The sequence below is a fragment of the Pristiophorus japonicus genome, chromosome 15 (genome assembly GCF_044704955.1).
Source record: "Pristiophorus japonicus isolate sPriJap1 chromosome 15, sPriJap1.hap1, whole genome shotgun sequence".
NCBI lineage: Eukaryota > Metazoa > Chordata > Chondrichthyes > Pristiophoridae > Pristiophorus > Pristiophorus japonicus.
The window spans coordinates 50258587-50282928 of NC_091991.1; the positions used below are offsets into that span (position 1 = coordinate 50258587).

Consider the following 24342-nt stretch of genomic DNA (forward strand, 5'->3'; position numbering starts at 1 on the left):
CAGCCCCTCCCACAGAGTTTTGGGCACCTGGAGCTACTGCACATGTGCGCCCACTGTCGCGCGCATGTGCAGAGGTCCCGGCACTGTTTTCAGCGCAGGGACCTGGCTCCGCCCCTTACAGCTCCTGCTGCGCTGCGCCGAGGGCCAGAGGACCTGCAGGGAGCTGGAGAATCTTGAGGGTTTTTTTAGGCGCACTTTGTGGCGCGAAAAACGGACATCCAGGTCGGGACTGCGCCGTTCTAGGCGCGGCTCGAAACTTGGGCCCTGAGTCTCATTGCCGAGAGCATGCAGAAAACAAGCGCAGGCAGTGGAAGGATCATGTGACATACTAGATTCCCCACCCACCCTTTCCTCCAACGACTGTCTGACCCACCTGTGACAGAGGCTCTAGTTCCCGTATTGGACTGTTCAGTCACCTGAGAACTCACTTTTAGAGTGGAAGCTTCATCGATTTCGAGAGACTGCCTATGATGATGATTATTAAACAAGCATATGGGGAAGGAGAGGGCGAGGCGCACTGGGGCATGGAGGCATTGGTGGAAACAAAGTAGATGTCTTTGGGCTGATGAACATCAAATTATGAAAGTCCTTGCTCATCCATGACTAGCTGTTGGACAAGCATTTGGACAGCAGTGATGGTTGCGGAGTTAAGTGTGTTGGATATTATCAATAGACATTGAAAGTTGACCCCATGCCTGCAGATGATGTCAACACTGACAACTCCTTCTAGTGCCATGATCTGAGCAGTTTTGTAACGACTGGAATAGGCTGAAGTGCTTTTTTCTCCTTGTAAGGAAATTCATACCAATTAGATCATCTGGATCCCTCATTTCCCTCCAACACAATTTTACACACCAAAAATGCCTCATTATTCCCACCCAATCTTAATACAACTACATAGTTTTAAAAAAATGTTATGGAGTAAAATTAAACTTTAAAAAGCTGCGCCAGTGTCACAGTAAACCTAAATTAAAATGTGCAGTAATTCATTCAGATCCAGTTCGGATTCAACCCCTCCAAAGCCACTGATTCCCGCTGATGAAAGGTTTCGAAGTTGACACTTCAACCAAGTAATCATCTTCATTTGTGAGCCCAGACGTTTCTTTTAATGGGTGAGTTATCACAGAAAACCTGATCCTGTCCTAACTTTCCAGCACGAGCAAACAGGAGTGAAACAAGGGAACATAAAAATGCACGGGACTGGGAAAAGATTGTGATCTACCTGGCCAGGCCTAGGTAACTGCATATACCCATAAAACTGTCAATTTATTCCAGGTACTTTTCTAAAATGTCTGGAAAACTATGCTTCTCCTTAGCTTAGGAATACTGAGGCAACTTGTAGTACCCCATTACTGGGAGTCCAGTTGCCGCACGATCCAACCAGGGAGTTCACTGATGTGGGACCAACAGTCCACTTACCAAATGAGCCACTGACAGGGTTAAGATAGATTTCAAACCCAAATGTATAACAAGAGCCATTTACTACAACACTTACCATGATACTGCAAGTGCAAGAAACATTAAAGGCATTTAGAGTAAGGATGCACAACGGTAATTTTATATAATTTCATAAATACAGATGCTGTACAATCAGACATGTAATTCAAAAATCTTTGTTTACCCAAAATCAGCGTGTGCAGTTCATCAAGTCATAACTATAAATGAACTTATTTTTCCCTTCTACACCAACATCAATTCTGATAAAAGTAATGAATGTAAATGGACTGCTTTTCACTGACGTTCTCCCCCCCCAAAAGTCTTAAAACTTTGAAATTAATCAAACACCACTAATAAATCTCAACACAACAAAAATTCTAAGATTAGCCGTCAGCATTCTTGGACACAAATCACGAATACTGACAACCAGATTTTCCCATAATCAGCTATGCAGTGAGAGGTGGGACAAAGATTGATCACAAAGCCTGTGACACAAATCTTGTATAACTTAACTTCTCAACCCACTAGATCAATAACAAATACAGGAACCTTGAACCACAGCATGAGAGATCAAACTTTATTAACCTACTTACACACCACACAATCAAACTACAGTGTGCTGAAGTCTCATTTCCGAGCATGTTGCAGCTTGTTTTAAAGTATGGTATGTATAAAGATCACACATCAATTAACAGTTGTGATATAATAGAACCACTACCCTAGCATTTATCTGGAGGAATTGGAATGCAAACATTTTGGTACTGATGCGAGACATAGATGCCACACCTGTATCAGTTTAACAAAATACCTTGCACTTATTGTGATGCTGGATTACAAGCTACGGCTGTCATTCAAACATTTCTAAATTATGTAGCTGAGTTTTTCAAGAAAAAAAAATTAAAAATAATTTTAAAACCATAAGTGTAGCATTCAGATAAGAGCTAGAGAACCGAAAAGCAACCAGAGGCCCCAATTTTAACTCCAGGTGCATTCCCTGCTCTGGCCAGAGTTAAAATTACAGTCGTGTCTCAATTATGTCATTGGGTCACAACACACATGTAAAGAAGGACCCTGTTGGTTCCAGGCACATGTGCTTGCTTCCTACTCAGGAGAGTAAGTTAACATTGCAGATGTTGCAATCGTGGCAGATTTTGGACAGGTACGAACCAGGGTAATTTTAACTGCCCAACTGCCAGGTTTCTGCTGAGTGAGCAGGGTTAAAATTGCCCCCAAAGCAATTCTATACAGCTGAAAATAAGGGCAAGATTCGGCTCAACTGTGATGTTATCAAGAGTTAAACAGCTTGTCTCACACTCATTGTTCAAGGTGGAACATGAAACATAGCCACTTAGCAGTAATATTCCCTTTACACTGCACTCTATAGAGGTCCTGTGCAGCCAGCTCATCGGCTTTTAAATGGATAAACCGTGCATGGACGGAATTTTGAATGGGCCGCACAGCCCTAAGAAAAATTAGAGGGAACATTGCTTAGGAGTACTGAGGCTATTAAAATTGGCTATGGATCTGAACCCAATTCAAATCAGTGTCTCCAGAATAAAGGGAAGGAGAAGAGGGAAACATAACTGGTTTAACAAGATTTCAAAAACAAGAATGCATTTTAATATTCAACCTATTGAATAGGTTATTTTATAATCAATGATCTAAAAATGTAGATTTATATCCTATTTCCCAAATTTTGATTATGCATATTTTTTTAAATGAATTTAATATACCTGTACAGGGTTTTGGGGTGCCAGAGTCAATTAAAAAAATAACCACTTAGATTTTGCCTTTTAATTTGCAGTTCACCATGCAAGTCAAAAGCAATTGCTGAAGAGACTTCTCTTGCTCCACTTCCACCAACCCCTCCAGGAATTTGGTTCTCTCAAAATGTCAAATCCAGGTATACACTGCCTAGATACAATATTGAACAGCCCTTCAACTGCCTGTGCTTTAAACCTCCTCCCCAAATCAATTTGTATTCAACTCAGTATTCACTAAAGTCAAGGTTACAACCTTTGAATCTTCTCTGCTTGACTAAATGGAGGCCTTGTGTTTCATTATTCCCCACAGTAGGCAGTGCAAGCTGCCACTCACCGATAGAATTTTACCCAGTCTAGACAGCTAAAAACAACCTTCTTTTTAGCTGGACTTTGTAGTCTGTCATCAGAGGAAAATGCAGCCTCACAATTTCAGGATTAGGATGTAAAACGAAGCATTCTCCGGATACTGGTTCTCAGTTCCCATCTAATACAAATGATTTGCCAACACACAAGGAAAAAAAAACCTTCTGTTTCTCTCTGACTTTGTGCGCAGCTCTTTATCAGGCAAATTACTGTGTGAACCTATGCAGTACCTTACTGAATACAAAGAGGCTGCAATCTCAGACTACACAAATGGCTTTGTTTTACTGAAAGAAATCCAACCACACCACACAGGCAAATGCCGACAACAATTCATAGCAAGCTGATGATTCAAGATGGATGACAGTGTAAAACCACTAACTGACAACACAAAAGAGGTGCTTTTAATCCTTTCCCTTCACATTCTCCCTCTCCACTTCTTTCCAGAAGAAGCTGAAAACCCAAAATATGCTGGTGATCCTGCTCCACAGGTAGGGCATAAGCAGAAACTACACAACAGCAGCAGAGAGTTAGCACAAGGAGGATTAAGGCTGTACAGTCACAATCTCACCCCAGGTTACCACAACTTAATTATTTTGCTGCAAGAGTCAGAAGATCACTTCCTGAGTACAGAAGGAGCCATCTTCACCCAAACTTGAATACCAGTTTTAAAAAAAAAACTCAACACTATCAAACTGGAGATTATCTATCCATAGTTCAATTCCTCTGAGAAAATAAATGTTTTCTGTCATTTCCGCACCGCCTCCCCCCCACCCCCACCGCCTCGCCCCCACCCCCACCGCCCGGCCCTGAAATCAGCTCACTACACCACCCCATTCTCCTATCAAAGCCATGTCTTCCTGGAACTCCAGGAAGTCATACTCCGGGAACTGTAAAAAAAAAAAATCCCCATCTCAATTAATTTTTCCTGTCTCTCCTCAGGCAATTTGGATAAAGCCAGAGCCTCCCATAACCCATGGAAATAAAAAAATCTCAGTGCAAAAGTAAAATCAGGACTAGTGTTTGAATACATACAAGTTTGCTGGTCAAGAGTTCAAGCAATTCTTAAGACAATCTATGCAAATATAAGTTTGTGGAATGCAGCGATCAAAATGTAACAGTGCAGCATTACTTTTTGAAATATTAAGATGTGCAGCACTGTGGGCATATAAATTAACCTTTACAAATGTTTAATTTCCACTTTTCGATGCAGAAATAAAAATCTGATTAAACACCTTCAAAATAATTGTTAGCAATATTTCCTTCTGCACCCTCCTCATACCACCCTCATTTTAGGGCCTCATGATTCATGCATCATTCCTTGGGGAAGAAAGGCAGGCTAAATAACCTGCCAATGCCACTTCGTCAGTTGAAATCAGAAGCTCTGCCACCAAGCTTCCAATCTGCATGAGCCAACAGTTATTTATTGCATTGGAAACCATGGATGTGATCATGTCTCACTATTCTGACAATGACAGCCCAGTGGTATAGTACATCAATGTATCTTGCCACTGGGATGCCTTCTTTCTGGGAATTTCAAATACTTGAAAATACTAATGGAGATAAATGTAAAGAACCATAAAATATTGATAATATAGACTGTAAATTGCATAAGACAAAAATCTGCAACTTAAAAACATTGTTAGTTTGAGAAATTATCATGGTCCTCAAAAACACAAAATATTTCAAAATCTAATGTCTAAACTGGCTGGGTACAGTCCAGAAATCTATCCAGCTGTGAGTTTATTTCTCCAATAATTACATTCAAAAGAAAATGTTTTTTTCTTGATTACACCAATTTAGTTTCAAAGCAGCCCAACTACATTTTATTGAAATCGGGTTTTGACACTGTTCAAGGTTTTAACTTTATACGTTTAAAACTGGAAATTAACAGCATTATCCAGTTCTACTCGGCAGTAAGCACCACCAAGTAATGTTTTTTTTTAAAGAAAATAGGAGAAATGACACTTATTCCAAAGTTCAAGTATTTAAAACATTGCTTATGGCAAATGCGCTCAAATATATTTACATGTAGAAAGCTGAAGCTTTCATGCTCGACGAAAGATGTCAGCAGCCCCAATCGTATCCTCGTTTATCAGCAGCAACCAACTGTGAATAATGACAAACCAGACTGCCAAGTTGCAGGCTGCTATGCCCACTGTACACTGCCAGATAAACTGGGAACAAAAGCATCCTGCTGCACCTCCCGCTGATCTCCATTAACCCCTGCTGCTGCTTATTATCTCCTCGGGGCCCCAGTACTACAGCAGCCTCCTCCAGCGCCATGCTTCTTAATGAATGTGTCACTGCTGATGTAAACAGACTGCATCTGCACACCATCCACAGAATTGGTTACTAAGCAATCAAAAGGTCACTGCTAGGGGAATCTGCATTCACAGAAAAGTGCACAGTTTTTAACAATCACTCGGAAAGTGACTGGATTACATCTGAACGCTGTTTTGCGATGGCTCTACCTTCAACTGTCAAATGATTTTAGATACAGAATTCTCTCCATCTGCCAAAACAAAGTCTTAACACAATCTGTACAGGGATCTTAAATCTACTATATATTATTTAACACTCAGTTTAAAAAAAAAATTATTTTTCTGCACAAAGAAAACCTGCCATCAGCAGCACAGTACTTTAGTCCTCTAACTGTCGGCCCGAGAAACCACCAGTCATAAAAGAAGCAAGGTGCGGCGGCCCAGAAGCGGCGTGGAGGCTACTTCAAGGAGCAGCATGAGCTGGTGCAGGAGGGTGACGACTTGGAGATGGGCGACTGGAAAGGACGTCACCAAAATTCAGGTCGCTGATTGGAGTGTGGGTAGGTACAGCAGGACAGGCGGCAAACAGCAGAGAAGCGGTGAGGTTGGGGCGAAGGAGCGCTGAGAGATTGAAGAGCGACGTGATCGGGGTCCAGAAGAGGCGACAGTTCAGGGCCCAGAAGAGTCGAGGGCCCAGGGGCAGCATGGGCCAGCCCACACTGCGATATGTGTGCACACTAGGTCCGTGCAGCAGAGCAGGTCTCCAGTTATCTTGGTTAATTCTCGCTACTGGAACAAGACCTAACTCTGTCAAGCCTGTGTGGTGGCTGGTGTGCAACGGCCACCACACATTAAATTAATCCACGCACAGGCATCTTCCACCCTTTAATATGTAGTTCGGGATCTGGAATGTCAGATCCTTCATTGAAACACCTATGAACTCATCCCTTTTTGGTGTGGAAGCAAGTCATCCTCGATACGAGGGACCGCACAAGAGGACTTTAGCCCTCTAACACGCTGTCTGTAGAATGCAAAGATGCAGGTTTCCACCCTGCCATTTCTCAATCTCAGCCATGTTGTCAGCAGAAGTCACGTGTTTTAGCACAGGAAGGAAGAAATGGAGATGGGGAAACAGGATAGAAGCCTCAGGTAATTCTTGCACATCTCAGTGGCAGAGCAGATTTGGTCTTGATAAAAGCTTACTCGTTGCTCTTGGGCATAATATGAAGTTTTGTCAAATGTAAAGAGCATTTTGTTTTGGAAAACATATATTTTGATTTTTTTTTGGCGGGGGGTGGGGGCGGAGGGAAATAATTTGGAAGGCAATATCATAATAATGTTGTGACTAAGCCACGACAATAATACAGCAAGAGGGTATAAGGCAATTAAATGATCTACAAGTAGCCAAAACCTTTTGGTATAAGAGTATACTGGAGTTGTAACAAAGCTTTGGGAGAAAAGGAAGAGAAGAGTGAGATTTCAAAACCTTGACTGTTTCCATTATAGATGCTTTACATGTTTGTGCATTAATGACAAGATTATGCTGCATGGAGCTTACAAGAAGCAAGATTGTGGACAAAAAGGCAAAATAAGAAGTAAAAGGATACGGAAGTACAGGTGAAGTGCAAGCAGAATCAAACCCAATTGGAAGTTTTTAAAATCAGCATCTTACCAATGAACCCAACTTGAATGAGTGACACTTTATTGCAAGTCCTACACTAAAACCATTTCTCTCCCCTCCACACATCTTGATAATCCTTCAACCACACTTGGAGTGTACTAGGTATATTTATTGATTCCTTAACCACAAAGTTTGATCCTTAAGCCGTTAAATCTAGGCATTTTTTTTTCACAAACGAAAGATATTCAGTTGCAATACTTTTAACATTGGTGCTGTTCCAGGAAGATTTTGTTTCACCAAAACTAAGAAAATCATCAAAACAAACTTACTTTGAACATAATTCCAATAGAAATGGATACGTTTTAAAAAACTAAATCAGTGCAGAGTTCCTTCTTTCTCCACCAAGTTGACAATTGAAACTTAACAGATAGCAATATCACCAATTTTGGCTACGGAAGCAGAAGACTTATCTTCCATCAGAGACAGTGCTAACATTTAAAAAAGCAAGATTTTAACTGTTTTGAATTCCTAGTTATATTTTCTACCATCATCCATTCATAGTACTCTCTCTAATTGTGTGTAGGGTTCTCTGACGAGTTAAAGTGGTCACTTGAGGGCACTGGCATATTCTTATTGTGCCAATGCGAGAAAAAACATCACATTCTCACTACAACTGACTTGTGCAGGTGAGCATAATACAGGAAATGACTACCTAGCAAAGTCAACATACGAGGATTTCTTTTTGAGGTGTTGAACCAAAATAGGGGCCAATTATGTAAGACTTACTTTATCGTTTTCACCCTGAGCTGAAGGCTCTGGGCTATAACTATTTGGGCAGCTCACCTGCTGAAGGACATAGGGAATAATCATCATTATTTAAGTGATTGGCAATATTTGAGTAGCATACAAGGAAGACAGGACTGAGTAGCACATGCAGGATGGGCTTCATCAAGGATTTAAAAAAAAATGCTTTTAAATAAACTCGCCTGTGGCATCTATAAAAGTTATTTTTGAAATTGGATAGTGAATCTATTTGTATTATTGCAACTTTAATGTCTCATTACTAGTAAAAGTGAGAATATAACTATAAATTCTGCAGCTATTACTAAGGCAGCGATGCACATTAGTTCTGCAGAAGACAGTTTAAATAAATATTGAAATAGCTATTGAATTTATTTGGAGGAGTTGGTTGCGGAGCATGAATATTTCAGTTATTAATATTTTATTTAAATAAATTAAACTTTGGACAATAACAAAATGCTTGCAGCTCATTATTTAGTGTAATGTCTGACACAGGGGGTCGAGTTAAATGAGGTACAGACAACATGGGAGGTGGAACAGAGCTTTAAAAAAAAACAAGTTAGAGATCAAACACAAGAAGGCATCATCTCAATACTTACTCATTCATAGGAACAATGGCTGGACTATTTGCAAGAAAACTGAATGGAACAGGTTTATACCTTGAAACAACTTAACTTGCAGTGAAAACGGGACTGGATGATCTACATGAAAAAACTGAAACAAAAAATACCTGGCTCGAAATATGTCCAAGAATTCTTCAACCATTTCAACCAGTATATTTAATTAAAAAAATATAGAGCAAAATGAGAATCTATATAAAAGAATTATGACACCGTTTTACAGAATATTTTAACTTAATTAACATACGAACCTCTATCTTATCGGTTTTAGCATCCCCCCAGTACATTTTTCTTTCTTCGTAGTCCAGGGCTAAACCGTTTGGCCAACCCAATGAAGTGTTAACAAGGATAACCCTGTCTGATCCATCTAAAGTAGCACGTTCTATCTTTGGAATCTCGCCCCAGTCTGTCCAGTACATGTACCTGCATGGAGAAAATAAAGGCACAAATTTGGCACCAGCCACTTGTATATAAACAAAAATAAACAAACTATTCACTACCATAGATTATCACCCAAGGATTTTAAAGGTGGAGAGGGGAGCAAAATATTGTTATAGGATACTTGCTACAAAATATATTTTGCAATGTCTGCATATCACTTCAAACACATCTACGTAGTAGTGACAAGTAAGAGGGACCTGGGGTTGAAAGCCCAGACAAAGTACAAAATCACTCTCTCTCCAGCCTGTGAAGATCCTACGTGAAATAAACTTTGTGAGTTTCAATGCTATTTTCCATAGCATATGTCCACAGCACAGAGCACCCCTAAATTTACTAGGTCTCTTGCAACATAAAATAAACTTTTTTTTTCAGTTTTGGAATTTTTCCCCCTCCATCAAAATGACCTTTTAAACTCAAGAACAAATAAATTTAATCCACTGAATCAACACCAACAAATGAACTTCAGCAAAATGATATACCCTAAAACATGCAAGAAATCAACAAATTCTTACCCAGACATTGGATCAAGCACAATTGCTCTCGGTTCATCTAGATCCTCAGAAATTAGAATTTTACGCATAGTACCATTCAGCCGAGTTACTTCAATACGGTCAGTGCCAGTATCTGTCCAGTAAAGGTTCCTTGCTACCCAATCTACCGCAATGCCATCAGGATGGTTGATTTGGGAGGTCACAACAAACTGACTTCCTGAGCCATCGAGGTAAGAACGCCTGATAGCACGCACTTCATCATCAGTCCAGTATATATATCCTTCCACAGGATCATAGTCTATTGCGATTGCATGGCGGATATCATCCAGCTGCAAGATGACATCTGTAAAATCTGGAGTGTCCAAAGATATCCGCCTTAAGTCAGTTCGCCGTGCCAACAGCAATAACTCAGAAGCACCTTTAAAATAAATTAATTTTCTTTTAAAAACATACACAATAAGCTTACAACTGGCATCATTCTGTTTGCACTCTATTGATAGTCTTACTAAATAATTGTTCAATACAAGGCCAGGCTGAATAGAAATTTCATGGTCCTTAGTCAGGGCAAGGGAAAAACCACACTTATCAAATAGAAAGACAAGAAAGGCACAATTGGGCAGTAGTAAACTTAAAAATGTGCTATAATATAATTATCTCTTTTCAAGCAGTTGATTTCACTTGCTAATAAAATCTTCTAGGTATAAAGAGCTAAACTACTGCTGGTGAAGCAATTTGGATTGTACAGCTGTGCGTGACCAATGGGGTACCACCATTCAGCTTCAGATATTTTACTCTCAGCCTTGCAGCAGTTTTATTGCTATGATTGATGACAAAAGCAGCTTTGTTGCTGGCAAGTGATGGGCTACAAGCCTGTTAAATGCATACAAGTCATGACTCTATGGACCATCAATGTGACACAAAATAACTTACAGCCACCTAATTACTGCAGCCTAATGGCATTAGAAGGAGCAAGAGAAAGTATTATTTCCCTCGTTCAATGCTGAGATGAGTTACTTTATTTCAATTCTGTTGTTATGCACAGCTGGATACTTGGGCAGATTTTTAAAAATAGATCTGTTTTTTAAAAAAGTGAATGTTGAGATGAAAGTACGGAGTATGTAAAAATCTGAGTTGCATGTATACACTCATTTCATGGGTCACAGAAGGATATTTTGTGAAGTAATTTTTGCTCTACAGAAAAATATTGGAAGTTTTGCTGTTAAATAATCCCACTGCGAATTTCTTGGGTTTGATGGAGAGTATACTCCTGATAATGCTATCTCTGCAATTTGAGTCTTTAATTTTCATGCTGATTAATGGATTCTCCATTACAGACACAATTTGGCATCATTACCACTATAATCCTTGTTCCTGGGAAAACGCCAAATGGTGTTGTCATTATTGCAAGCTGTGCAGATTGGATATGGGCTTTATTGAGGGATAATTCAGTGGCAGCATTTAGTGAAGAGTACTACTGGCCTACAAAAGAACTGTAAGTGACAGCGTAATGTTAACAACATACACTGCAGTGAATCAATTAAACTGAAAATAATAAGTACTATCTTTTTTTGTCCCTGAATTTCTATGGTTATCAAAATAAGGAATATCAGTGCAAATCAACTGGTACATATATTTCACATTTTGTGGTCAGTGTTGAGCATTTCCAGGTCAAACTGGTTAAAAGCAGAGCGTGAGGTTCTTTCTAGACTGTCCCAATCTCAATGTCAATGAGGAATATGGATTTCACTCAATCCACCATTTTAGGATATACTCTCGTTTCTATCTATAAGAAACTCTTTCCAAGATAGAATATATATTTATAGGATAGTTACCTGTGACAGCTTTCCTTTTATTGCCAAAATGGCCATTTGAAAAATCAGGGCTGTCCACACATGCTCATGCAACATAAGATTCAGTTTCCGTGCAAGAAACATTTCTTTCTCTCTCTGGTGGGGTTTTTATTACACAAATTTTAGTGAGGGGGGAAAAATTCGCACACCATTTTTGCATATCTACAAAACTTTTTCCACCGCTGTAAGTTTCTATTTATCAGGTTTCACAGTCTGCATGCAGTCTTTCACAGTTGGAATGTAAATAGCATGGTCTAGCCGTATCAATGGCTCATGTCAGTCTCTATTAGTGACATCTCAACCAAGCAGCCAAGGCATGCACCACGCATGACCAAACATGCACTATCTCATTTAATTTAAGAACTGAGGGAAAAAGAAACAGTGAAGGTACAGATGAATGAAGAATTGTTCTTGTATAAGTCACAGGGCCACAGAACAAAAGACACCTTCTCCTTGCACTGGTCACAATACATGCAAGAATGTCCTGGTTGTAAATCCTGACTATTCAAAACTACAAGTTTCCATAGTTGCTGCTATTTGCCTAGGGTCAGCTCACCTCACCTTCTACTGCAAAGATCATCAATCAACGCCAAGAGGTATCCCAAAACAAAGGTCACCATTTTGCACTCTCTCAAGCTAGCAAAACACAACATATGTGGGCCATAACTGACTCAGCATTCGAATAACTAGATAAAGGAGACCACCACTTGTTGGAGGGTGGGAAGTGAGTTATTTTAATCTAATTTTTCTTAGATATACTGGTTTTAAAACTTTGTTCAGAATGTCTATTTGAGAGGAGATTGTGTCATTTCTAGCCTGTTAGGGACTCTGTATGCCCAAGAAAAAAACATTTTAGATAAAACTGATGCTTTGGGGAATACTTCGAGCAAAAGTACTTCTGCCTCTGACTCTCAAACCCTAACCCTCCAAAAAGCACAAAGTATTATTTTTCTTTAAAACTATGCTTCACATCTAGAATATCTGCTAATGTAATATTGCAGTAGCAAAGGTAGCAAAAGTTCATCAACAGAATCTTGATTCAATAACCACAATTACACACATCAGTTGAAACCCATATAAATGATTTGCACCTTTTCATAATCGCTATGACACAATGGTTTAGCGATAGTGTACAAGAATTTATAAAATGATAAACATTAATTTTCAGAATCCACAAAAGCACAATGAGGTACAGCATGGGATAAACCGTTCCTCAGATACAAATCTTATTTCCAGGAGTGAGACGAACTGTGAGTCCACATTCACAAAGCATTCACTTTACTGCATGTGGACCTCATAGGAAGCAACCAGCTATCACCTGCATATTGAGCAACACCAAGGACAATGCAAGTAACTGTAAATCAGACATTGAACTTTGAATTTGCTATATTCATGTCCTGAAGGGGTTTTGGTTTTTAGATTTAAGAAAGGTTTCAACGATGTAAAAGATCAGAAAATGCTCAAAAGCGAGTAGAAATTTATGCCTTTCAGTGGTACTGCTTTATTTTTCTGAAATTAATTTTTGATTACATACCATCTTTGCACATTGTCCCATCTTCTAGCAGCTGGACACCGGTGGGGCAGGCACACTGAAAAAATGGTTTGATTGGAGACATCAGGCACAAGTGGGAACAGCCACCATTATTGCTTCCACAGGGGTTTGTAGCTGTTTGAATAAGCAAAGTTTGTAAATATTAATACAATGCATTCCATTTCAACTTTTGGCTAAAACAGCCGTTAATGCCCAAGTACAATGAATCAATTGTACCTTCGCGGTTATATATTGTAAGTTTTCATATACAAGATGCACTATCTTACACAAACAAAAACCTTATGTTTAGAAATTGTTTGTGATATAGTTTTAAGAAAAATAAACATAACATCCATATATAAAATGCATTATTTTAAACAGGAAAATGTGTTTGACACATGTGTGTTGTGTGTGCAGCATGTTAAAGAGCTAAGTGCACAATGCATTTTAAATGCAAAACATTATGCCAAGCAATCTTCACCCATTTACTGTAATTAATAACATTACTTTTATCCAAATGAGAACTGTAGGGGACAAAAGAAAAGCTGATGATTGAAATACCATAAAATCAATTAAAATAAATTGCAACATTCAAACATGGGACACTAAACTAGATACTAAGTTTAACGAACCATGTTAAGTCCCCCTTCACAGATCCTCCTTTCCCACCCCCCCCCCCTCCTACTCACCCACACATTCAATTTTTTCTCCCCTCCTTTTGGCTGAATCAGGCAATGATGGACTGTGTTGGGGAGGCAGCTATTCCCAGGTTTCTAATGCTTACAAGTCAGCCAGAAACATCCTTGGTTAACTCGCCTTCCATTCCCAACCTTCTGGACATGCGGTGAAAGCAAGCACCTATTTTCACCCTTGCCAGCTTTCAATTTGATGAACAATGGGCAGAAATTTGCACTTTGCCACTTCATGCCACAAAGCTCAGGTATACCAGCTTTGGCTCTAGGTACTCAAAGATTTTTCTCCTTTTTCTCATCTCCCTAGGCCATGCACCACTTTTTTCTGAGCACCATCAATGTCACTTTGAATTGGTTGCCAGGAAGCATGTAAGAACATTCTAAGAATGAGATTTCCATCTAATGTTCCCTTTCTCACTGTGGGGAGGGACCTAGCTTCTGCTCCACACCTCTCCAATAAGTGGGTCAAACCTGCATCTTCCCATCACTCTGCAGCAGTACGTTGACACTCCAACACATTGCATCACCAAAATGTTATAAACATGTTCATGTCTGCAATTCTGCAGAAGAGCAGTTTGCTTTTTTTATGCAAACTTTCAAGTGATTAGTTGGCACAATTTCTATTATCTGGTGCCATTTTCTGCTATAAAAAAAACAGATTAAGTTAGACCAGATCTTGGCTAACAGTCTTATAAAATCCAAAACACCTGTGAAAACTTTATGCACTAGAGATCAGCCACCACAAAAATGATAATGTACTGGAACAGTGTACACAGCACACAATTGTAATGATAAAGTAACCCAACAGTGCAACTGCAATAGCAACCCGCTAAGTCTCTGTATTTAGAGAATAATGAGCAGAATTACAACTACAATGCCAAGGTTTATAAAATTATATTTTAAAAACTAGGTTTGAGGCCCAACTGTGTATGGTTCTTGCATAACCATGTGGAAACACTTAAATATATTCTTTCATATAGCAAAACAATTACTATGTAAAGAACTATAATTTTCTCCAGTGTTACATTTAAGACTTGATTTCAAGCAGTAATTTAATTTATCAAGTATTGAATGCAGTCACATACACAAATGCTAAAACAGGAAACGGGTGATGTAAGTTACTATCTCCGGTTCCGAGAGGTTGATTTCTTAACCCAAGCAATAGCACGTGGATCAGAATCATAGGACAATGATCATTTATCTCCTACTGTTCAGGAACCTCCATGCTTTTGTGATATCAGGTGAACAAAGCTATTTGAATAAAGTAAATCTAAGGCTTAGAATTATTATGACTTTGTCAAACTAACATTCAGCAGTTCCATCAAAGGATTTCGGCTGCTTTAATTTTTTATTTCCTATAAAAGTATTTCCATTTGAGAAATGGTAGTTATAAGCCAACATTAGTCTTACTCCCATAGTTTACCAAATGGATACATAGGTTTAACCTTTCAATTATAATTCACTGACAAGACCCAACATAGTTTTCTTCCACAAAATAACCCCAAAGAAACAGAAATATTTTCATTTTAAGTTCAGATGTGGAAGGTGCTATTCTTTCTAAAAATGTGTGGATGCACATATGGATTTTCCCTTGAAGAATCATCAATAGTTTTAGGGTGGTATGATGGTGCAGTTGTGTGGTTAATCTCAGACCAGTACCCTTTGGTTGAATTGAAACTGCACATATGAACATTTAAGCTGAAATGTATCACCTGCATTAACACACATTTATTTAAATTATATTCCATATATACATACACTGGCTCCCAGTACCCATGTAGTAAATTTTAAATCCCCATGATCGATAAATCCCTCCATAGCCATTCCCCACGCCATCTCTGCAATCTCTCCCTACATTCCCTCCTTTTCCTCTAGCTCAGCTCATCTAACTCCAACCTTCTGTGCATTCGCTGCCCCCTTCTTCCCGTCATTGTTGCTAGAGCTTTCAACCACCTTTGTCCAACTTTTTGGAACTCCCTCCCTAAATCTTTTCAACTCTCTTTCCACCTTTAAAAACCTTAAGGCCCATCTAAAAGTGTGGCACCAAAGATACACGAAGTGAGTGGTATCACATTGCTATTAATATATAGCTAGTCAATCCTCTGTAGCAGTGCTCATGGTGGGACCAAGTTTCGGCCTGAGTTGCTCCTGTTTTTTTGGAGCAACTGGTTTAGAATGGAGTATCTTAGAAATTGCAATTCTCGGCATTTAGTTTGCTCTAGTTCTAGTCAGTTAGAACAGTTTCAGTTTGGAACATATTTTATTTCTCCAAAAGGGGGCGTGTCTGGCCACTTATGCTCGTTTTGAAAGTTTAGGCAGTGAAAACATACTCCAAACTAACTTAGAATGGAGTAAGTGTAGATTTTTGTACGCTCAGAAAAACCTTGTCTACACTTAGAAAATCAGGCGTAGGTTACAAATTAGGCGTAGGGAATGGGGGGGGGGGATTAAAGGGAAGTTTACAAACATTAAACACTTCAGTTTTACAATAAAGAGCCATCATCAATAATAAATGATAAATACATCAATAAATCAACCAATAAAATCAAAAAAAATTAATTACATTTTTAAAATTAAAAAAAAAATCAATAAAACAAAACATTTTCTACTTACCGACTGCAGCACCGGGAGTCCTCCAACAGCGTGCTGGGACGCCCCCCCAGTGTGTGTCTGTCAGTGTCTCTATCTGTCTGTCTGTGTGTGTGTCTCTCACTCTCTGTCTGTCAGTGTCTATGTTTCTGACAGCGGGGGTAGACGGGTGGTGGAGAGAGTAGAGGGGGAGGGTGGAGAGAGGAGAGTAGAGGGGGAGGGTGGAGAGAGGAGAGTAGAGGGGGAGGGTGGAGAGAGGAGAGTAGAGGGGGAGGGTGGAGAGAGGAGAGTAGAGGGGGAGGGTGGAGAGAGGAGAGTAGAGGGGGAGGGTGGAGAGAGGAGAGTAGAGGGGGAGGGTGGAGAGAGGAGAGTAGAGGGGGAGGGTGGAGAGAGGAGAGTAGAGGGGGAGGGTGGAGAGAGGAGAGTAGAGGGGGAGGGTGGAGAGAGGAGAGTAGAGGGGGAGGGTGGAGAGAGGAGAGTAGAGGGGGAGGGTGGAGAGAGGAGAGTAGAGGGGGAGGGTGGAGAGAGGAGAGTAGAGGGGGAGGGTGGAGAGAGGAGAGTAGAGGGGGAGGGTGGAGAGAGGAGAGTAGAGGGGGAGGGTGGAGAGAGGAGAGTAGAGGGGGAGGGTGGAGAGAGGAGAGTAGAGGGGGAGGGTGGAGAGAGGAGAGTAGAGGGGGAGGGTGGAGAGAGGAGAGTAGAGGGGGAGGGTGGAGAGAGGAGAGTAGAGGGGGAGGGTGGAGAGAGGAGAGTAGAGGGGGAGGGTGGAGAGAGGAGAGTAGAGGGGGAGGGTGGAGAGAGGAGAGTAGAGGGGGAGGGTGGAGAGAGGAGAGTAGAGGGGGAGGGTGGAGAGAGGAGAGTAGAGGGGGAGGGTGGAGAGAGGAGAGTAGAGGGGGAGGGTGGAGAGAGGAGAGTAGAGGGGGAGGGTGGAGAGAGTAGAGGGGGAGGGTGGAGGGAGTAGAGGGGGAGGGTGGAGGGAGTAGAGGGGGAGGGTGGAGGGAGTAGAGGGGGAGGGTGGAGGGAGTAGAGGGGGAGGGTGGAGGGAGTAGAGGGGAGGGTGGAGGGAGTAGAGGGGAGGGTGGAGGAGTGGGGGGAGGAGGAGGAGTGGGGGGAGGAGGAGGAGTGGAGGGAGTAGAGGGGAGGGTGTAGAGGGAGTAGAGGGGAGGGTGTAGAGGGAGTAGAGGGGAGGGTGTAGAGGGAGGGAAGGATGGAGGGAGTAGAGGGGGGAGAAGGGTGGAGACGGGGGAGAAGGGGGGAGGAGGAGGAGTGGGGGGAGGAGGAGGAGGAGTGGGGGGAGGAGGAGGAGTGGGGGGAGGAGGGTGAGTGGGGGGAGGAGGAGGAGTGGGGGGAGGAGGAGGAGTGGGGGGGGAGGAGGAGGAGTGGGGGGGGAGGAGGAGGAGTGGGGGGGGAGGAGGAGGAGTGGGGGGGAGGAGGAGGAGGAGTGGGGGGGAGGAGGAGGAGTGGGGGGGAGGAGGAGGAGTGGAGGGGGAGGAGGAGTGGGGGGGAGGAGGAGGAGTGGGGGGGGGAGGAGGAGGAGTGGGGGGGAGGAGGAGGAGTGGGGGGAGGAGGAGAAGTGGGGGGAGGAGGAGGGAGTGGGGGGGAGGAGGAGGAGTGGGGGGGAGGAGGAGGAGTGGGGGGAGGAGGAGGAGTGGGGGGAGGAGGAGGAGTGGGGGGGAGGAGGAGGAGTGGGGGGGAGGAGGAGGAGTGGGGGGAGGAGGAGGAGTGGGGGGGAGGAGGAGGAGTGGGGGGGGGAGGAGGAGTGGGGGGAGGAGGAGGAGTGGGGGGAGGAGGAGGATGAGTGTGGGGAGGAGGAGGAGTGTGGGGAGGAGGAGGAGTGGGGGGAGGAGGAGGAGTGGGGGGAGGAGGAGGAGTGGGGGAGGAGGAGGAGTGGGGGGAGGAGGAGGAGTGGGGGGAGGAGGAGGAGTGGGGGGGGAGGAGGAGGATTGGGGGGAGGAGGAGGAGGAGTGGGGGGAGGAGGAGGAGGAGTGGGGGGAGGAGGAGGAGGAGGGAGAAGGAGGAGTGGGGGGAGAAGGAGGAGTGGGAAGGGGGGAGGAGGAGGAGGAGTGGGGGGAGAGGAGGAGGAGGAGGGGGGGAGAAGGAGGAGTGGGGGGGAGAAGGAGGAGTGGGGGAGGAGGATGATGAGGAGAGGAGTGGGGGGGAGGGAGGAGGAGGAGTGGGGGGAGGAGGAGGAGGAGGAGGAGGAGTGGGGGGAGGAGGGAGGAGGAGGAGGAGTGGGGGGAGGAGGAGGAGGAGGGGGGGGAGGAGGAGGAGGAGGAGGAGGAGGAGTGGGGGAGGAGGAGGAGGAGGAGGAGTGGGGGGAGGAGGAGGAGGAGGAGGAGGAGGAGGAGGAGTGGGGGGAGGAGGAGGAGGAGTGGGGGGAGGAGGAGGAGGAGTGGGGGGAGGAGGAGGAGGAGTGGGGGGGGGATGAGTGGGAGGAGGAGGAGTGGGGGAGGAGGAGGAGGAGTGGGGGGAGGAGGAGGAGGAGGAGGAGGAGTGGGGGGAGGAGGAGGAGGAGGAGTGGGGGGAGGAGGAGGAGGAGGAGGAGGACGTGGGGGAGGAGGAGGAGGAGGAGGAGTGGGGGGAGGAGGAGGAGGAGGAGGAGTGGGGGGAGGAGGAGGAGGAGGAGTGGGGGGAAGGAGGAGGAGGAGGAGGAGGAGGAGGAGGAGGAGGAGGAGGAGGAGGAGGAGGAGGAGGAGTGGGGGGGAGGAGGAGGAGGAGTGGGGGGAGGAGGAGGAGGAGTGGGGGGAGAAGGGGAGGGAGAGGAGGGAGAGAAGGGAGGAGGAGGCTGAATGGGCCGGGCCCAAGACTTCGGGCTGGCTTTACAAGACTTCAGCACCGGATTTACAGGTAGGTGGCGTCGGGTCCCGGGGGGTGGTCGCGGAGGTCAGGTTGCCGGGGGGGGGGTCGCGGAGGTCAGGTTGCCGGGGGGGGGGGGGGGAAACGGAGGTCGGGTCGCCGGGGCGGGAGGGAGAGCGGAGATCGGGGGTGGGGGAGAGAGAGCGGAGGTCGGGTCGGGTGTCGGGGGGGGGGGGGGGGGGGGTTAGGTCCGGTCGGGAGGAAGCAGGAGCTGGGCATGGGAGGTGAGCCTTATCCACGCAGCCCCAGTGAGGCCATTCGGCCAGGGCTAGGGCTGCGTGCTTCGGGCCCCTCCCACACAGTTTTGGGCGCCTGGAGCTACTGCACATGCGCGTCCACTGTAGTGTGCATGTGCAGAGGTCCCCGGCACTGTTTTCAGCGCAGGAACCTGGCTCCGCCCCCTACAGCTCATGCTGCGCCACGCCCAGCTCCGGAGGACCTGCAGGGAGCCGGAGAATAGGGGAGTTTTTTTAGGCGCACTTTGTGGCGTGAGAAACGAGCACACAGGTCGGGGCTGCGCTGTTCTAGGCACGGCCTGAAACTTGGGCCCGGTGAGTCAAAGGATTCAGTGTTATAGAACAATTACAATGTTGATGCCATTTTGGGTGCATCATGAGCACAACTATTTTACGGTGATTGAATGAGTCAAATTTCATTTTTGAAAAAAATGTATTGCGAGGCTTGAGATTAAATTTCACATTTATGACCATTATTCTGTGAAAATTTTTAAAAGGTCTTTATTTTTTTTCAAACTAAATACCCAAGTTTTTAATTTTTATGCCATATCATTTTAAAATTGAGAATATACAGCAAGATTGCACGAAAAATGCAACGTGGAGGTGAAGATCTGGTATTTAGCAGTACTGGGGAGTGGGATTTAGCTGCATTTGGGGGTGAGGGGAGGGGAGGGACAATCCTGTGTTTTAGTCATGATGAAGGCTGTCTTGGACTTTGGTAGCAAGGGGCATGGGAAATGGTCCTAGACATTGGCAGAACTAGGATGGGGACCTGGAATTGTAATAGTATTAGAGTGGGGTTTCGGAAGTTTGATAGCATGGGGAGTCCGTTGATCTGACATCACTGTGGAGGGGAACCAGGGTTTGGCAGAACTAGGGGTTAACTATGAGGGTTAGGCCACTGGTGGATTGCTAGTGACTGTCCGCTGGGAGGGGAGGCGAAGGCATGGGCCCGCCAGCTTTGGTTTTGCAAGAGTTGAATCACATGACCAGCAGCACTGGATGGTGATATTCCAAGGGATATCTAAATATCACATTTAATATTTTGTGATCGTTTCCTGGATGATTCTATCCATCTGTCTATTCCAATTACTAACCATCAGTTAAATACAGGCAGTATTTAGAGCTTTCACAATTCAACTTCTTGTATTTAAAGAAACAGATTGAATGATGAAAGACACACACACACACACACACACACACGTAATTAGAATGGTTAGATTTCCAAATTATAATAGGTGAGATATTTAAGGAGCTGTTTGCATCAAAATTCAACACAAACTTTTTAAAAACCTAATTCCAATGTTGAAAACACTATTACCAAGCTTTTGAAATTTAGAGTACAAACATAATCAGCAATTTCTTGTTCTCACACTGATTGCTCTACTCTAACTATAATATAACGGTTATTGTGACACATACGCATTACAGACAGCTGCAACACCTTTAATGTTTCCTACATTACAACAGTGACTACGCTTCAAAAGTACTTCATTGGCTGTAAAGTGCTTTGGGATGTCCTGAAGTCATGAAAGATGCTATATAAATGCAAGTCTTTATTTCTTTAACATTGAAAAGCCCGATCACAATTATCTACAAATACAATAGGTTCTGCAGATGTTCCTCGAGTTGTTTTACTATGTTAAAGGTGCTAAATCCCAAATGTATGTATTTATGGCAGTGTTGTACCATATAATGCAAAATACATTATACTAGGATGGAGCTATATTGCCTTTAAGGCCATAACATTCAATTGTTGAGTAAACACAAGCTTGGATCAATTATAGGCTTTAATTGCTTGGCATGGTAACGTTGTGGATTGGAAAATGCTCATCAATTTCAAACTGCCAGAGAGAAGCACTCAGCATTAAACAATGTATGATGTATCATTTTTCATATATTCAGATATATCGATTGAGATAGAACTACACACACTTACCATTGGGTTGTCTCTGCTGGTTAAAGACATGAATATCCATGGGAGAGAAAATATTGCTGTGCACCTCCCGGCGATATAATCCAGTGTATTTATTGCATGCATGAATAGAATGAGTGTTCCAGTCTGTCCAATATAAGGTGTCTCCAAACAAGGTTAAAGCGAACGGATGTGGAAGTGAGCCTTCAACCACCACTTGCCTGACAAAACAAAATTCAGGTTAAAAGAAATATGTAACACCTCAGCTTTTAAAGAAAAATATATTAAGTAGAAAGAATTTTCCAACCAACGCTGGTCTAAAGCATCATTTGCATCCCAGCATTTAGATGTTTTTCACTGCAATTAAATGTCTAGCAACTTCAAAGAATAAAGACAAAAATATATAAAAACAGATTCTGTGGCCACAAAATTAAAAGCTTTTTCACAGCCCCATGTCCTCAGACTTGGTGTACACGTGGTATCTGAGCTGAAAGAGAAGTAGCTCCCAAGCTTTCAGCTCAGGTACCATGGTCCGCAGGGGGCCGCAACATCCACTGAAATCAGTGAAATCATTTTTCTTTCAACTGGAAATGCAGATTCTATCCTAAATTAAACAGGGATGATGGAGTGGCACTGTTCATTACTACAATTCCCCATACTGCAATTGTGACTGTGCCTTCAGGAAGCGAGAAAGGGAGGGAAACATCAACTGAAGCCAAGTTATTTCCAACAGCCAGGAATCTTAAAACAACACATGAGGCTCCTAGCAATTGTTTCAAAATGCAGTATTGGGAAACACATAGCAATGGGTTACAGGGAAGGGATGAAAAAAAGGTTGAGGGAATTTTTTTTTGAAGCACGGCAGTGACAGCAAAGCAGATTATAACATGGCTACACAGCAAGCTCCAAGCTCAGTCACATTATCAGGGGAAATGTCAAGGCACAAGCCAGACATCATGGGGCACACTTGCACACTCCCCAGCAACCAGTTAAAGTAGCATCAGTGGTGGTCTGAGAACAGGTCCCCTCAAATATGGAATGGTATGTGGCATGAGGTATGTGGCATGAAAAGACCTTTTCATTTAAAAAAATAGAGCCTCTTCTGCTGTTCGTTCAGTGGGCAAATGTACCATATAGATTCACTCGCTTCTCATTTGACATCATGCCATAATCGCCCAGTGTCTTCACTCTTCGGGGAAAGGGAGTGCGCGCGGGGTAATCAAACTTTGCTGTGACATTCCCCATAATGGAATAGCAGACCTACTAAATTTAATTGGTACAAATCTCACTCATTTTATTTTACAAATGTAACCTATTTTGATTTATCTCGTGTCTTAAATGTTTAACAGAAAAAGATTTGGATTCATATAGTGCCTTATCAAGGCACTCTTATCAGAAGTGCTTCACATGAAATGAATTACTTTTAAGTGAAGTGACTATTATATAGACAAACGCAGCAGCCATTTCACTCACGATGAGAACGCACATACTGCAAAGAGACAAATTGTGTTCTGTTTGTTTTTGATGGTGTTGGTTTCGAGAAAAAGGTTGCCAGGACATTGGGAGAAAACCCTGAACTTCTACAACACTGCCATGGGATATTTCACATCCATCTGAACGAATGGCTCATGTGAAGGATGGTACTCCAGTAATGTAGCACTCCTTCAGTGTTGCACTGGAGTGTCAGCTCAATGATTTTCTCCAATCCCAGAGTGGAGCTTGAATCCTGCATCGAATCAGAGGCGAGAGTCCATAATACACAAGAGTTAAGCTGACAAATTTATGGTCCGTCTCACTGTTGGTTCATGCAAGCCTATTTAAAAAAGGAGGCAGACAAAAAGCAGGAAACTATAGACCAGTTAGCCTAACATCTGTCAGTGGGAAAATGCTGGAGTCCATTATTAAGGAAGCAGTCGCGGGACATTTGGAAAAGCATGATTCAATCAAGCAGAGTCAGCATGGTTTTATGAAAGGGAAATCATGTTTGACAAATTTCCTGGAGTTCTTTGAGGATGTAACGAGCAGGGGGATAAGGGGGAACCAGTGGATGTGGGTATTTGGATTTCCAGAAGGCATTCGATAAGGTGCCACACAAGAGGTTACCGCACAAGATAAAAGCTCATGTGGTTGGGCGAAATATATTAGCATGGATAGAGAATTGGCTAACTAACAGAAAACAGAGAGTCGGGATAAATGGGTAATTTTCCAGTTGGCAAATAGTGACTAGTGGGATGCCACAGTGATCAGTGCTGGGTCCTCATCTATTTACAATCTATATTAATGACTTCGATGAAGGGATAGAGTGTAATGTAGCCAAGTTTGCTGATGATACAAAGATGAGTGGGAAAGCAAATTGTGAGGAGGACACAAAAAATCTGCAAAGGGATATAGACAGGCTAAGTGATTGGGCAAAATGTTGGCAGATGGTGTATAATGTGGGAAAATGTGAGGTTATCCACTTTGGCAGAAATAATAGAAAAGCAAATTATAATTTAAATGGAGAGAAATTGCAAAGTGCTGCAGTACAGAGAGACCCGGGGATCCTTGCACACGAAACACAAAAAGTTAGCATGCAGGTACAGCAAGTAATCGAAAAGGCAAATGGAATGTTGGCCTTTATTGCAAGGGGGATATAGTATAAAATCAGAGAAGTCCTGCTCCAACTGTACAGGGTAATGGTGAGGCCACGCCTGGAGTACTGCGTACAGTTTTGGTCTCTGTATTTAAGGAAGGATATATATGCATTGGAGTTTGTTCAGAGAAGGTTCACTCGATTGATTCCGGAGATGAGGGGGTTGACTTATGAGGATAGGTTGAGTAGTTTAGGCCTATATTCAGAAGAATGAGAAGCGATCTTATTGAAACATATAAAAGATAA

The 24342-nt window shown here is 43.1% G+C and overlaps 1 protein-coding gene across 1 annotated transcript in view; it reads right to left on the bottom strand.

Moving 5' to 3' along the window:
- lrp6 (low density lipoprotein receptor-related protein 6) overlaps window positions 1–24342 on the bottom strand; it is a 176269-nt gene that overhangs the window by 37394 nt on the left and 114533 nt on the right. Inside the window, exons 4-7 of the mRNA XM_070900416.1 lie at window positions 21489–21685; window positions 13183–13314; window positions 9820–10216; window positions 9118–9289 (exon numbers count right to left, since the gene is read on the bottom strand). Coding sequence (XP_070756517.1) covers window positions 9118–9289; window positions 9820–10216; window positions 13183–13314; window positions 21489–21685 — 898 coding nt within the window. The remainder of the gene's footprint in view (window positions 1–9117; window positions 9290–9819; window positions 10217–13182; window positions 13315–21488; window positions 21686–24342) is intronic.